Below are 16404 nucleotides of genomic sequence, written 5' to 3'. Positions count from 1 at the left end.
TATAGGTGAGGATCATCAGTTGCCTAAGCCACAGCAAATGTGGATTCACCAGCTAAAACTGTCAGAAGCTTTTGAAAAATCTGCATGTTTTGGAAGTAAAATGGGATCCAAGTTTGCTAGCAATTGGAATTTATCGTACTGTTCTGTAAATTATCAATTTTCAATGAAAAAATGTATTTCAGGCGCTTGATCAATTTGATCAGGTACATAAAAGTTGTTTTCAAATGATGATGATTTTGCAGAAAAGGTTGAGAACTTTTCAAAAATGTGGATTGTTCACCCAATAGCTGGAAGTTCCACATTGGCGCTATCATGTCCCGGAGTTTTGTAAAAGTAAGTGGTTTGAGGAAATACGGGAAACAAGCCAGTGAAACCGTACATTTCGATCTTCAAGTTGCATGGAATCATGTTAAGGTTCCGGAGAACTCCGAAGCATGTGATCGACAGCATCTTTGAGCTGTAGTAATGTACAATAGTGCGCATTTGTAGGCCGTATTAACCGTATTTACTTTATCGATATGTCGTGTTTGCAATTGGTTTAAATAGAATGGTATAATGGTAAATCCTTTTTATTAATTGGTTAACTATTCGTTATAAATTTTCTCATGGCTACCTAGATAAGCATGAAAGAAAATGACTATGTGAACCATAATTTAGAAATCAGTACTGAAAAAAACAGCATTGTACTGTTTTGAAAAAAAAAATGTTCAGGACCCCCCGATAGAACATTTCCAAACAGGTCTCAAATGAAAGGGAAAAGCCTAAGCTTTCATTTGGTGGATGTTTTAGCGATACTGATTTTTTTATATTAATGTTGTTCTACCAGAGACACCGTGAGTCTTCTATGATTTTTTTTATTTTTTCTGTTTGACGGAAAAAAGCTTAGGAACCGTAGAATTTTTCAGTATACTCAACTCAAAACCGATCAAAATGTCACTTACACTCCTTTGCATTTGGGCCCCTCAATTGAAGATCACATAAATCTCTAAGAAAATTTTTGAATTGTTGTTGAATAATTTAAAATTCTGAAAGAATATTTGGGAACATAGGGAATGTTGTTGTACTGTACAACAATTCAGAACTAGTCCAAGAGTTTTTTTGTGATCCCCCATAAGTTCAAAAATATACTAAAAATTTCTTCGAACTATCCTACGCAGAGCTGAAAAAGGATTGCAAGACAGCATGGAAACGCATCAATTTAGACTAAACTGAAACAAGGAAAGCAAGTACTCGCTTTTTGAACATTTTTTTTATACATGCTATTTTCTTGTTTAGTATCCATATCAATAATTATTTTGGGGAATGACGTTCTAGGGTTTGACTTTCTGGGAAATGTCCTACTACCGGATCTAGGGAATCACCGGATGGCAGTTGTTGAAGCTTCAGAGATAGCAAATAATAATGCGTTTTTCAATTATGGGTTTCATCACCATCGGGAAGATACGGCAAAGAACTCAGGTATTCAGTTAATGAATCGCATCATTCAGTTCGATCTATCTTATCCCACATTCTCTGGAGATCTGCTCTGCTCTAACAAGAAGATCAAATTCACATGATATCATTAGAACCTCTTCTCATCTTTCTGCGGCCGACCAACTGGTTTCTGAGACCGCATGCCTATACCATGCTCATATGTTTTCTGTGTCGAAAGCTCGCTGCTTTCCCAAAGGCGACTATTCGCGATCGCGACAGGTCACAATCCAGCACACGTTTTTCTTCTCTCGCTCAACTGTTGCTCTCTTTTGAATTTCGCGCCGATCCCGTCCGGGAGGGATCCGTTGCAACAGCAACAACTAGGTGCTGGATCGGCGAGAGGTGGTTTGCGGTCACGCGGGTAGGCGTTAGCTGGTAAGTGTGGAAAGCGTCGTCATCGGGAGGAACTAGCGCGATGCGCATCTTCTAATTCCAAAAGGGGAAAACTCACGGCCCGTGAACAGTTGCTCGCGGGATCTCGTCGCGTTTGGAGGACCTTCGTTTGGATCGGACAGTGGCGCGCAAAAAATCGGAAGAAAACGGAAAACAGTGCCAAGTTCAAGTTTGAGGTGTGGACAGCGTCGTGCGAGCAGAAGATAGTGGTGGGCGCTAAAAAAGGTGTTGCGCTTTCAGCTAGTGCAAGTGTTTGAAGCGAAAATTCAGATCTCACGATGGGAAGAACTTTGTCTGTGAAAGTAGTGCTAATTGTGCTGATTGGAGCGGCTCATGTAAGCTGGATTGCGGCCGGTGATTCGTTCATAGAATGTGAGTTGATTGATCTTAAGACTGAACAATATGAGATGTGGACATGTTTTACCTAACCTCAGTGCAAAGTATCCGAAGATTGATGATAAATATGAATCTGATTTCATGAAAAGGTGGTAAAAAGGATAGTTAGTGAGAAAACATGATTAAAAACAATCTTACTGTAGAATATATGGCAGATTTTTTGGTAAATTATGAATGTATTATGAAGGTCCCTTTTAAGAAACTTGAGCAAATAAATGGAATAATTTGAATATAGATAACCGAATGAAAAACTGTATGATTTTGTTAACAAACTTCTAAAAAAGTTTCGCGAAGCTCATGAAAACACTTAAATTCTCTCCATGAAACCTCTTAAATTCTCTCCAGTTCTTAATGACAAAAAGTTGTAATGTCTCCATTGGCTATGCAAGCATTGTTTGAATATTTCCCAAGTCGTGGAAAGTTATTGGGAGCATCACAAAACTATCGAATCGTAATTTTTCATAAAAAATTGTGATAGTGTTTTGCTTAAAATTATTGTTTCAAAAAAAAAAAAATTGATTTAAGGTCTTATTTTAACGGCATTAATTTTATAATATTGTTCAAGATGTATATTTTATAACATAAACCAATTAAAATAAATATTTGGAAAAGTAAATAGACATAAAACACACATATTTCAATACGTGTCAATGACAAGTTCACAGCATGATCTCTAAAAAATGTTTTCCTTCATATTTTACTTGAATTTGCAGTACAAACAATTGCATCCTTCAATTGCTTAAATAAACTAAACTACTCTCAAGCCAGCTCTAAACTGTTAAGAAGCTAAAAGCATGTTACAAAAGAAGCTTTTACTTTTTTACCTACAATCTTGCAAAATTTTACTTCATAGATTGCGCTTTAAATGAAAATTAAATTTGAGTTACAGGTGTTAATGTGATCCTTCTAATCAGTATAACAGTATAACAGTAAGAATAGAAAAGACAGTTTTTGTAAATAACTCATTAATCATCGCAGTACCTAATAGTTACATTGTTCATTTGTGTCAACTCAAGCATCAAGTCAAGCATTCGTAATTGATAGTTCCATTTAAGAGGAAGTTGAAAGTTTAAGTTTCATACTGAAAACTGAAAATTGTGAATAGCATGTTTTGCTGAAATTTGTTTTATGTGAGTGTTTTTTTCGAGTTTTGTAATTTTCTAAATTACGTTTATTAACTCTCAAACCCCCAACTTCTGACTTTTCATTAAAAATGGACTTTACAAAATCATAACTTGGCCAATTATTAATCGATTTTGGATCTTTTGGTCTCAAACAAACCGCACACTCCTCAAGATTTATTGTGTTCCGGAAGAAATGGGATTGGCCACTTGGTTCCGGAGTTATTCCGGATTCAAATGGGGTATATTCGTTCCGGAAGTGATAGTTCCCTTAGATTTTTCAAGATAAGCGGTAAGAGAATTATTAATTGTGTACTTTCCATAAGTAAAAAGCTGCCAGAAGGTCGAATGACATTGGTTCTTTTTGATTCTGGCCATTTCGGATACCCGGTCACCTGGCACCGGTTCTTGAATGTACCCAGAGAGGACATTTTCCGAAACTCAAAGAATACTACCGAGCGACGGCTCAAAATTCCTGATTTTTTATCCGGAACATCATAGATATAATGCCAAAGACCAATATGAGGTTCTGGCCACATCCGGATACCCCGGAATCGGTTCCGACATGACCTCAGTGGCACACTTTTGTAAATCTTCTCCTTCATATCGTGCGATGGCTCAAAATTCATGATTTTTATGCTGTACATCATAGCTATTATGCCATGGATCAATATAATATTTTGGTAACATGCGATTACTCCAGAATTGTTCTGATAAGACTCATATGCCCTCTGTGTAATCTTCGTTGAATCCATTGAAATAGCTTTGGATCCATATCGATAAGTCCATGAGACATTTCTGGCTAACCGTTTTTGTCAACATAAAAAAAAACACGATAAAAAACCGTGTTTTTATTTTATTTCTTTTATCGCGGATTTAAATGTTGTTTCATCGATTCGATTATCGAGTCCGACCTGTAATTGAATCTACAGACATATTAAGATTAGTTTGTTTGTCATTACACAGTGCAACTAAATTATCTATTGGTACTACAGATCGGACAGGAGTATCGATTGTTTTTCACTCCGGATAATCGAATCCTCCGGATAATCGAATCACTAAAAAGAGTTGAAATCTGCGAAAAAAGAACTCAAATATTTATCATTCGTCATTATATTTATATGATGCAGTGGCGTAGCAAGATATTGTTTCTAGGAACATTTGGGGTTCTTGAGAAGAAAAAACATTTTTTGACCAACGTACACAAAAAAAAAACTTTTTCAAACCCCCTTTTCTTACCTACGTCCAAAACTGCTAAACCATTCATATTGTATAATGCAATACTAAATTATCTCAAATTTATGCACAAATACTGAAAAACAAGAATATCAAATATCGTACTCCGGATAATCGAGTCTAAAATTCCGGATAATCGAGTCCGACTTGTACTGAAATTTATATACAAAAAAAAATACATCATGGGTTAGTCCCCGATCTTGGTTATCTTAATGTTTCTTTGTGTGTGTGTTTTTTTTTTCAAAATAGTTACCATTTATTGATGAAATATTTTCAAAGTATGAACATTGCCTCTCTTTCTTACATCCATAAGCTAACGAATGTTGAGGTGTTTGCGAAAATTGGTTTTCGTTCATGCGTGAATTTGTCAACTTTTTGAATCAATGATTTTTATCATTATGGATGACACTGCCGAAGATTCATGTCTCACATAAGTTCTGCAAATGGTATGAGCAAGGAAAATGCGATGGTAACTAAAAATGGCATCGCTGAAAACGATTCCGTTGTCAAATTTTTCATAAGTTTATTCAATTAAACAACAATCACGAACTACTATTAAGAATGCAGAATTTCCTTAGAAAATTGCCTACCTTTAGGCGTATTCCACGGTTCAACGCGATTTTATTTTTGAAATAAATCAAAAAGTAAATGACTTGTAATAATTTGGTCTTTATATTCGGCTTCAGGGGCCATGATTTAAGTAAGCAACGACATTTTCAATATTACCGAACCTTTTTTTACAAGGGTGATCAATGTTACCCCATATCAGCCTAATCAAAAAATCACTTAAAACATTTATTTAAACATACTTATATCTGTTTAAAACCAAAGTACAGTATATAGTCACTAGCGGTAGTTGCCAGTACTTGTTTTAAAAATATAAAACCAGCGACATTTGCATTTTTAAATGAAAAATTTGAGAAATATCCCAAAAACTGATCAATGTTACCCCGGATTACGGTATATTTAATCCGTGTTTATAAATACAAAAGTATGATTAATAACAACCAGTGCTGGGAATGGTAATAGTAGTAGGCTTGAATTTCGCGAAAATCACGTGGCTTTCCCAGTACAGTAGTTCAAAAACGTGAATCTCATCAAGTAGCCTATGTTGGGTAAATGAATTTTCTAAATCGTGAATTCATTGAAAGCTCTAAATGCGGGAAATGCAGCGGGCAATAGAACATTTTTTTACAGTAATTTTGGGTTGCCCTTAGCAACGGGTGTTTTGCGATTTTCAAGGCTCTTTGCCTACAGCAGCGGTAGGCGTGAGTTTCACTGGCTTCGCTGACTGCGATTGGCTTTGTTTGGCTACTGTAGAATGAATTTCAGATTTTTTCCCTACCCTGATAACAACTGTTTGATTTTGACACGGTTCGATATTGGCAACATGTTTTTTTTTGAATTCTGTCAAAATCAAACGCCACTATACCTTATCAAAATTTAAAGAGACCCTTTCATAAATGTTGTTGAAAAAATTAAATATTTAGAGAAAATTCTAAGACATGTTCGCTACAAATTCTTTTGACTATTTCATCCTATATATCCTTTATGACAACATGTCGTTTTTTGGAATTCGTTCGCAATGCTTATACTCTTATACAATTTTTTGTTAACCTTGATGCAATTGACTAGAGAAAAGTATAATTTTATTTTTAGAATATCAGTTAATCTTGTGGCAGAAGGGCTCCAAATTTAAATAATAAAGAAATTTGAAAATGTCTTTGAAAGTCATATGATGAAATTCTATATCATTTGTTAAGCTTTGATGCTGGTTCATAAACTACATCATTTTATTAATTTGTATTCTTCCTTAAAATGAAGCCATTTTTTACACCTTGTATCCCTTATTATAGTTGCTAATGACAGTATTGAAATTAGTTGCCAAGCTCTTCCGTGAGCTCATCCCAACCAAATTCATCTAGCATCAATTTCTCCAGACTACCAAGTTCCTTCCAACACTGTTGACCAGTCCTTAGATGAGTCAGCATTCGCATCACGCTGAATTTGTTCAACGCGTATTGACCTTCAAATCTATATTAGATTTTCGTCCACGCTAACTTTTCCTCCAGACTACAGCTCAGCCTCCAGGCTATATCTCCACGAAGAGGTTCTGCTTCCGCGTCCAGGCTCTGTGTCCTAGGCCAGGTTCTGTTTTCTTCGAACCAGCCTCAGCATTTCGCTAAGATTTCAAGTATCTAGTCAGAACCTTTATATTGATTTATGGAGTGATGCTGTTGGATAAACAATTCGGGGTATCCGGATGTAACCAGAACCTCATATTGGTCCACGGCAATATAGCTATGATGTTCATGATGACAATTCATAAATTTTGAGCCTTCGCACGATATGAGTGAGTAGGATTACGAAAGTGTCCTACTGAGGCCCTCCCGGAACCGATTCGGGCGTATCCGGATGTGGCCAGAACCTCATATTGGTCTTTGGCATTATATCTATGATGTTCCGGATACAAAATCAGGAATTTTGAGCCGTCGCACGGTATGAGTAAGAAGATTTACAAAAGTGTGCCACTTAGGTCATGTCAGAACCGATTCCGGGGTATCCGGATGTGGCCAGAACCTCATATTGGTCTTTGGCATTATATCTATGATGTTCCGGATACAAAATCAGGAATTTTGAGCCGTCGCACGGTATGAGTAAGAAGATTTACAAAAGTGTGCCACTTAGGTCATGTCGGAACCGATTCCGGGGTATCCGGCTGTGGCCAGAACCTCATATTGGTCTTTGGCATTATATCCATGATGTTAAGGATAAAAAAATCATGAATTTTGAGCCGTCGCACGATATGAGTGAGTAGGATTACGAAAGTGTCCTACTGAGGCCCTCCCGGATCCAATTCCGGCGTATCCGGATGTGGCAAGAACCTCATATTGGTCTTTGGCATTATATCTATGATGTTCCGGATAAAAAATCAGGAATTTTGAGCCGTCACACGGTATGAGTGAGTAAGATTACAAAAGTGTCCCACTGAGGCCCCACCGGAACCGATTCCGGGGTATCCGGATGTGGCCAGAACCTCATATTAGTCTTTGGCATTATATCTATGATGTTCCGGATAAAAAATCAGGAATTTTGAGCCGTCACACGGTATGAGTCAGTAGGATTACGAAAGTGTCCTACTGAGGCTTTCCCGGAACCGATTCCGGGGTATCCGGATGTGGCCAGAACCTCATATTGGTCTTTGGCATTATATCTATGATGTTCCGGATAAAAAATCAGGAATTTTGAGCCGTCGCACGGTAGTATTCTTTGAGTTTCAGAAAATGTCCTCTCTGGGTACATTCAGGAACCGGTGCCAGGTGACCGGGTATCCGAGATGGCCAGAATCAATGAGAACCAATGTCATTCGACCTTCTGGCAGCTTTTTACTTATAGAAAGTACACAATGAATAATTTTCTTACCGCTAATCTTGAAAAACCTAAGGAAACTATCACTTCCGGAACGAATATACCCCATTTGAATCCGGAATAACTCCGGAACCAAGTGGCCAATCCCATTTCTTCCGGAACACAATAAATCTTGAGGAGTATGCGGTTCGTTTGAGACCAAAAGATCCAAAATTGAGTAATAATTGGCTAAGTTATGATTTTTTAAAGTTCATTTTTAATGAAAAGTCAGACGTTGGGGGTTTGAGAGTTAATGAAAAAAAAATTCAATAACACCACAATGGACAATAATCTATAGAATCAGTTTGAAGTTAAAAAAATAATTTTAATGTGAAAATTTCTGACAGTGTCCAAAGTGGCCCATATTTTGTCTTGAAGGACACACTTTATTCGCTATTCAAGTATTTTTGTGATTTCTTGATGGATTTTCCGCATATTTTTCACATTTGTTACCTACATAAACAACTTAAATATATTCAAGAATTATCAATATCTATCGATAATTCTTACAAATTTTCAAAGCTAAAGAATGTGGAAATTATGTCAAAAGAAGCCCCGTTTGACGATATATTGATAAAGGTAGCGTTTATTTCAACGTTTTGGATTCAAAAATACATTGTCCTGTTAATCATCGAATATCAGGAGGCCCTCTGTCACTTGAGCCTGAAGAAGTGAGGGACAGGATTAGGAACATTTTATTATGAGCCATATCCTGAACCAAGCCAAAATTTTGTACTTAATGTTTCAAACATTCTTGAAAAGTACTAAAGCATATTTTGATAACGCGAACAAAGGTGAACAAAGGTCTCTTCTTATGTAAAACATCATATCTATCTAAAGTCTCCTTTTCCTTTTTTCGCATTGCAATGATTCATAGATTTACATCTTCAGGGATTCTTCTAGAGATTCATACTGAGCTTTCTTCAGTTATACGTACAAAGACTTCTCCAGGGTTCCCCACAAGAATTCTTAGGGAGATTCCTCTAGCAATTCTCCTAGGAATTTGTCTTGAAATTTTTAAATGATTTCTTAAGATAAGGGCTGGTCATTTACGAAAGTGGACACGTTTTTTTTAAAGGATACTGTTTATTTTCAAACAAATTCATGAGTTCTCTTGAAATACATGGAAATCAAGGTAATTTCGACCAAATTCACATAAGTTTGAAAATTTATTGAGCATTCTTGGAGAAAGCTCTGACTTTTCTCTTGATGCCTCCCATCGGGTTCAACACAACTTTTTTCGTAACTTTTCGTTGTGTTACTGACCACAACTTGCGTCTCATCCATTCTTCTTAAAATGTCGTTTGATTATTGCCCAAAATTTTCCAATGGGGCGTAGTTATGGACAATTCGGTAGAATCTGCCATGTTTCAACAAATTCGATTTTTTCCTTCTTGAACATCTCCAAAGTAGCTGAAGCATAGTGAGTCGATGCCAGGTCTGGCCAAAACAATGTAGGCTTGGTATACTTTCGATAGATGGGCAGAAGACGGTTTTTAATGCATTCAGTTCTGTAATTTTCGCCGTTGATTGAAATCCTTGTGAAATATGTAGTACTTGGCATACCGCAGGAGCAAATTGCTTGCCAACCCAAAACTTTTTTCCCAAATTTATCTGTTTGGATGTATCGTACGCCATCACCAGCATCTATTTTCGATACAGTGTTTTGAAATATTGGAAGTTGGACACTTCCAAGTGGCTACTGTAGTAATTATCCATTTTAGGTCTACAATAGCCCTATTAAGCACGAGACATGAAAAATGAACTGTCGCACGATATGTATTGGAGTTCAATTTCAATTGTCCCTAATTACAGGTTCCCTCGGGGACATCCGGTGGTCCCGGAAGTAGTCACTGTAGTCAACTATCCATTTTGAGTCTACAGTTGCCCTATTAACGACAAGACATGAAGAATTAGCCGTCGAATGATATGCTTTGGTGTCAAAGTCGAAATGTCCCCTATGTAAGGTTCCCCCGATATTAATACTTGGCGAACCAATCGCTTCAGAATTTGATCTTCTATCTTCATGAGTAGTAAAATTTTGATTTTATAGCCGAGACCTTTGCTAAAAACACGTCATAGTTTTACTGCATAAGACGTGCTTCCGGAAATCCGGATTATCACCGGTATCCGGTGGTCATAGTTCATCTCTGTGGATGCACCTCAAAACTAGATTAGTTGACCCGTCCATTACTTCTTAAAGAATATAAATCGGTCAATTTTTGTCAAAGTTACAGCATTCCAAATTTGGCCCAATTTTTCCTGTTCCAGTTATTTTGACAACCCCCTGTATATCAAATATTCCATCATTTGTGATACTTTAAAAATGGGGAGGGTACAAAATAAGGGGGGAGAGCTCCCTGCAAATCTTATTACAACTCTTCATATTGTATTTGAAGTTGAAAACATTATATGGCACATGAATTCCATTGTCCTGAATATAAAACACTGTGTCGGTTTATTGATTAGATTAGATTTTTAAATAAAAAATGCTAAAAGTTCAAGTATATTTTAAAAATGACCTGGGGCAGACACGAACGTTCTGAAAACGCCATTATTTTTGTTTATTTTTATACTTTCAAGCCTGGGGTGTCCGGCCTCTGTGCATTCAGATCGACTTTTTTTGTCGAACAGTGTAATTGATTTCAATAGGTTTACAAATTTTGCGTATATTCCGGAGGGAGTTTTAGTGGTTCTTCTTCTTTCTGGTGTTACGCCCCAATTAGGACAAAGCCTGCTTCTCAGGTTAGTGTTCTTATGAGCACTTCCACAGTTATTAACTGAGAGCTTTCTTTGCCGATTGACCATTTTTGCATGTGTATATCGTATGGCAGATACGAAGATACTCTATGCCCTGGGAATCGAGAAAATTTCCTTTACGAAAAGATCCTCGACCAGCGGGATTCGAACCCACGACCCTCACGACCCAGGCTAACGAGCATACACAAAATTTTAGAATTTGTTTATCGGCATATCGGGCTATTTTGCTCGAAGTAAGAGGGAGCATGGAGAAGAAAGCAATGAATACTAGATGGATAGGTACCGTAAGGGAACGGCGAGAGAAATTGGATTAGATGTTGAAGAGGGCATACCTTAAGAAACAGTATTACTTGAAACGTCCTTCCTTGTGGCTAACGTCCCCTATGGGAACGGCTTGGGTGTGTTTTGAGAATGACACTACCAAGACAGCCAAAAGGAAGGAGGTTTCAAGCGCCCTAATACTGTTTGGCAATCAAGCAGGTTCTATCGATCGGTGGCTTATATTTTTGGGGAATAATTACACAGTCATGGATTCTTTGTCCATATCATGCGTATTTCTCCCCGATGAGCCACACACATGATCATTCTATATGAACTGCGTTTTTTCTTTTATTAGCCGTTTGTTATTTTACATACAAAGGTAATACTGTTTCATATGGTATACCCTCTTCAACATCTAATCCAATTTCTCTCGCCGTTCCCTTAGGGGTCGTCCATAAATGACGTAGCTTTTTAAGGGGGAGGGGGGGCTTCACGATTTTGTGACGATGTGTGACGAGGGGGAGGGAGGGGTCCTAGCTATTGGACGTAGCATTTTGAATCAAGAGCGCTGACGAAAAGGACATACAATTATTTTTTATCAAACTTTATTTTTTTGTTTGACTAACCAACTTGGCTTATAAAATGAATTCTTCAATACATTAAAATTACAAAATTGAAAAAAAAAAAGATATTCTTGCTAAATACAATCAAAAAGATTCTTTAAAGCTTTAAACAATTATGTGAATATTATACTGTATTCGTGTCTGAATTAATAAATTTTGAATAAACAAATTAAAAGTTTAATAAATTAATTATAACAGCTTAGAGCTGCACTGTTTTCCCATTTGTTCTGGGGCTTTATTTCTTTAAAAAAAAAATATTTCATTTCCATCGAAATCATTTTCCTAACAACAATCATTTAATATAACGCAATAACTGTTTAATATATTTGAAAGTATATTATACCCCAATTCGTTTATGTTAGCTTCATCTATCAAATCAAACATTTTTTTCTACACTTCCAGCTGTAAACTTGTTTTTCGTGGTTACAACAGCAAAAGTAAACAATTTAGCTTATATGAAAATAATGTAAATTCAACAGGAAATAAGTTGTTTTCCAAGCTAGTTTTTAACCCAATTGCTAAAGAAAACAAATAAAAAAAGGAGGGGGGGGGGGGTGCTTCATATGCTACGTATTTTCCAAGGGAGAGTATCAGCATTTGTGACGAAATGCTACGAGGGGGTAGGGGGGTGTACAAAATCACTGAAAAAATGCTACGTCATTTATGGACGGCCCCTTACGGTACCTATCCATCTAGTATTCATTGCTTTCTTCTCCATGCTCCCTCTTACTTCGAGCAAAATAGACCGATATGCCGATAAACAAATTCAAAATATAATTATCACGGTCGATACCTTTGTATACAAAATTTTAGTTTTGCCCATACTCAGCAATATAGACGCCAATGTGCACTTTCAGATAAGAGTTTCTAATTGTGAGCAAATGACTTTCATATGTGGGAATTGTAAGAAGCAATTTCATCATTAGCATGCTAATTGCATTACGCCGTGAATGTTATGCCTACTTCCGATATCGGAAACCAGATAATATTTGATTGCTTCAAGCAGAGGGATGATATCTGTTACACTAATCATACGTTTTCCACTAATCGCTTTATCTTTAACTAGGTAGTTCAAAGTGGTTAAAAAACACAATGAATGCTGAAATGTGAACAAAATTGTTTGCTAATACTGACTATTTTCAATTATGGAATACGATTCCAATCATGGTTCCCATACGAGATAAATGCTTGAAACGCAACTTCTCACGTTAAACACCATGCCTCAATTATCGGATTTCGAGCGTGCGCAGAATATGTGCTGTAACAGCTGATCGCGTAATAGCAAAGTAGTTCTCTACTTCTGGTGTACAGTACTCGCTGTTATCAGTGTTGAGATTTTAGCAAATACGACATTGACATTGTTACGACTTCAAGTCGCACTAAATTAGGAGCGAAATTAGCAGACGACACCCCGCCAGAACCACGAGCTCACGATCGTGGTTTGACCAATTCAACCACAAATGATCGCCGCCGGTTCTTCTGTTTGAATACCAAAACATTTGAACAGTTGAATTTACCATTTCAAAATCATCTTCCCCCGCAGCCACAGAGGAGAGGGTGAGTTGTAATGCTTGGCTCGCACATCGCCACACCGGCCCACAGAGGTCCAGTTTGTTAAAAAGGTGGCAAAAACCCAATTTCCAAACACGTTATAAGTTGAAATAAGAGACAAAAATGCATCTGCAATATCGCATAACACACACAAATTGAAAAAGAAAATTGTTTATGGTTCATGTTCGAAATGCTCGTAACGAATCGTTGAGAGAAGAATCCTCTAAGTATTTTTAGTTGTTCTACTGTGTCCAAAATAGGATCTACATCCCTAAAACATTATCAACTGACACTGAATATGATCAAAATTTGTAAAATATTAAAAATATGTATTTTTGGCATGATTTTTTTTAATCTGAACCACTGTGCGACTGGGCGTGATTGCGGTTGTAAGCTGAGTACACCTGATTTGAATGTGAACGGCGAGGAGTTGACGGCGCACCCGCAATATCGTGGATTCAGGACATGCCGCAAACGTGACAGAAAACTCAGCACGGTGGGGGGTGATCCCGGACCAGAAGCTTCGTCAATATAAACTACGCACAGTTATGCGTTATTGTTTGATTAGGAAGATCGGTTACCTCATTTCGATTCCATCGGTGTAATCACGAAAAATATGACCTTGTACTTAATACAAAACGAACGAATCATTAGGAACTTGTGTTTTTTCTACCAAAGCAAGTTTGTTATTACCGTCGATGGGGGTGACAATGGGTCTAGGGGGTGAGATTGGGTCAAAACGGAAAAATATGTTTTATGAAATATTTCAGCTAATAACGTTGATATTACTCAAATTAATAATTCACATGTTAGGAAACATATTATTACACATAATTCATCACAATATACATTCTTAGAAATAGTAGTTTTTGTTTACTATATCAATAAACTTGTATGTTGAAACTAGATAAAATTTACAACATTTAATTTCTCCTGTGCAAAGTACCACGCATGAACTTTAACCTCTATCGTTATATTATTTTTTTACCAATTCATTTATTTAAGGCTCTATCGCGTTTAACGCTTTACGGAGCCGAGATTCATTTTTGTACTTTTTTACAATTGTTTAACTTCTTAAGTACCAAGTTTAGTCCGGGTTGGAGCCAGGGTACTCGTGGCAACTCGAGGTTAGTGGTCACAAATATTTTTAGGAAGGGCTAGGTTGGGATTGGGTTACAGGGTTCTTTGCAGCTCATCCGGGTGGTATTTCGTGGTTGCTCGTTTGTCGTATCATGGCGTATACCAACTTCATGTGGGTTTTCGATTGCCGGATGGCCAGGAACATCAATCCAACACAAATGGGACATAACACAGAGAGAAAAAAAAAAAAAACTGGGGAAGAGAACACAAGAGAATTAAACTTTTATACAACACAAGCGAAGATAATCGTAAATCGACAACATGTAGACGAGATCGCGGGAGCCCAACACATCTCTAACTGAAACATAGGGTTGTCTACCTCGGGCCACAAGGGTATCCATAAGTTGTGCTCTGGAGGCGTCCATATCCGGGCACTGCCAAACTACGTGATCGATGTCATCATAACCGGAACCACACCTATTACATATATTGCTCAGCGCGAGGTTGATCCTGTGCAAATGTGCGTCTAGCGAGTAATGGTTGGACATAAGTCTTGACATCACGCGAATGAAATCTCGACTTACATCCCAACCTTTCCACCACGCTCGCAAGGAAACTCTAGGGATTATGGAATGTAACCACCGTCCCAGTTGGTCATTTAGCCAGTCGCTTTGCCAACCGTGAAGAGAACTTTGACGTACTAAATGAAACAACTCATCGTGTGAAATTCTTCTATCATATATCTCACCTTCCTCAGCGCCCACCTTTGCGAGAGAGTCCGCCTTCTCATTGCCATAAATTAAGCAATGTGAGGGGACCCATACAAAGGTAATCTTATATGATCTTTCGACCAGTGCACACATCTGCTCTCTTATTTTTGTAAGAAAGTAAGATGCATGCTTTACAGGTTTCATCGATCGGAGAGCCTCAATAGAACTGAGACTATCCGAGAAGATGAAGAAGTGGTCTGCGGGCATGTTAGAGATCATCCCCAAAGCGAAGTTGATTGCTGCCAGCTCAGCAACATAAACCGTGCAAGGTTCCTGAAGTTTTCGGAAGGCGGAAGAGTTTTCATTGAAGACACCGAAGCCAGTGGATCCATTTATACGTGACCCGTCAGTGAAATATCTCCTGTAGGAATCGACATTCTGGAACTTTGCGTTGAAAATACGTGGAATAGTTATACATCGAAGTTGATCTGGAATTCCATGAATAGCTTGTTTCATGGACAGATCATATTCAACAGAGGAACTGTCATTGGTGAAGCGTACACGTGGAGGGTTATAACATGGAAGACTAATGTCAGATGACATGTAGTAGAGATAAACTCTCATGAATTTTGACTGAGTGTTCAGTTTGAGCAATTCTTCGAAGTTTTCGATGACGAGTGTGTTGCTCACTCCACACTTAATAAGTATTCTTAGCGAGAGCTCCCAGAATCGGTTTTGTAGCGGTAAAACCCCTGCCAGAACCTCTAGGCTCGCATTATGTGTCGAGTGCATACACCCTAAGGCGATACGCAAACAACGATATTGAATTCGTTCCAATTTAATCAAGTGGCAGTTTGCTGCTGAGAGAAAACAGAAAGAGCCATACTCTAGAACAGAGAGAATGGTTGTTTTATAGAGTTTTATGAGGTCTTCCGGGTGAGCACCCCACCATGTTCCGGTAATTGTTCGTAGAAAATTGATCCTTTGTTGGCATTTTTCCGTTAAATACCTAATATGAGTTCGCCAAGTGCCTTTTGAATCAAACCAGACCCCAAGGTATTTTGAAGTCAAAGACTGGTCGATGTCTGTTCCCAAAAGCTTAAGCTTTAGTTGGGCAGGATTCCGCTTCCTTGAAAATACGACCAGTTGAGTTTTTTGCGGAGCAAACTCGATCCCTAAATTTCTAGCCCAAGTGGATAGATTATCAAGGGAATTTTGCAATGGTCTTTGCAAGATTTCCGCTCGTGGGCCCTTCATAGAAACCACAGCATCATCTGCAAGTTGTCTTAGCGTGCATGGTTCTTCCAAACAGTTGTCAATATCTTTAACATAAAAATTATAAAGCAAGGGACTCAGACATGAGCCTTGGGGAAGGCCCATATAGCTAATTCT

At 37.7% G+C, this 16404-nt stretch overlaps 1 protein-coding gene across 1 annotated transcript in view; it reads left to right on the top strand.

Moving 5' to 3' along the window:
- Positions 1–1795: 1795 nt before the first annotated feature.
- Positions 1796–16404, top strand: part of LOC5565244 (nose resistant to fluoxetine protein 6) — a 75992-nt gene continuing 61383 nt past the window's right edge. The window contains exon 1 of the mRNA XM_021841775.1: positions 1796–2238. Coding sequence (XP_021697467.1) covers positions 2145–2238 — 94 coding nt within the window. The 5' untranslated portion in view covers positions 1796–2144. The remainder of the gene's footprint in view (positions 2239–16404) is intronic.

Source organism: Aedes aegypti, chromosome 2, assembly GCF_002204515.2.
Source record: "Aedes aegypti strain LVP_AGWG chromosome 2, AaegL5.0 Primary Assembly, whole genome shotgun sequence".
In the NCBI taxonomy this organism is placed as follows: Eukaryota; Metazoa; Arthropoda; class Insecta; order Diptera; family Culicidae; genus Aedes; species Aedes aegypti.
This window is presented reverse-complemented; position numbering and strand designations above follow the sequence as displayed.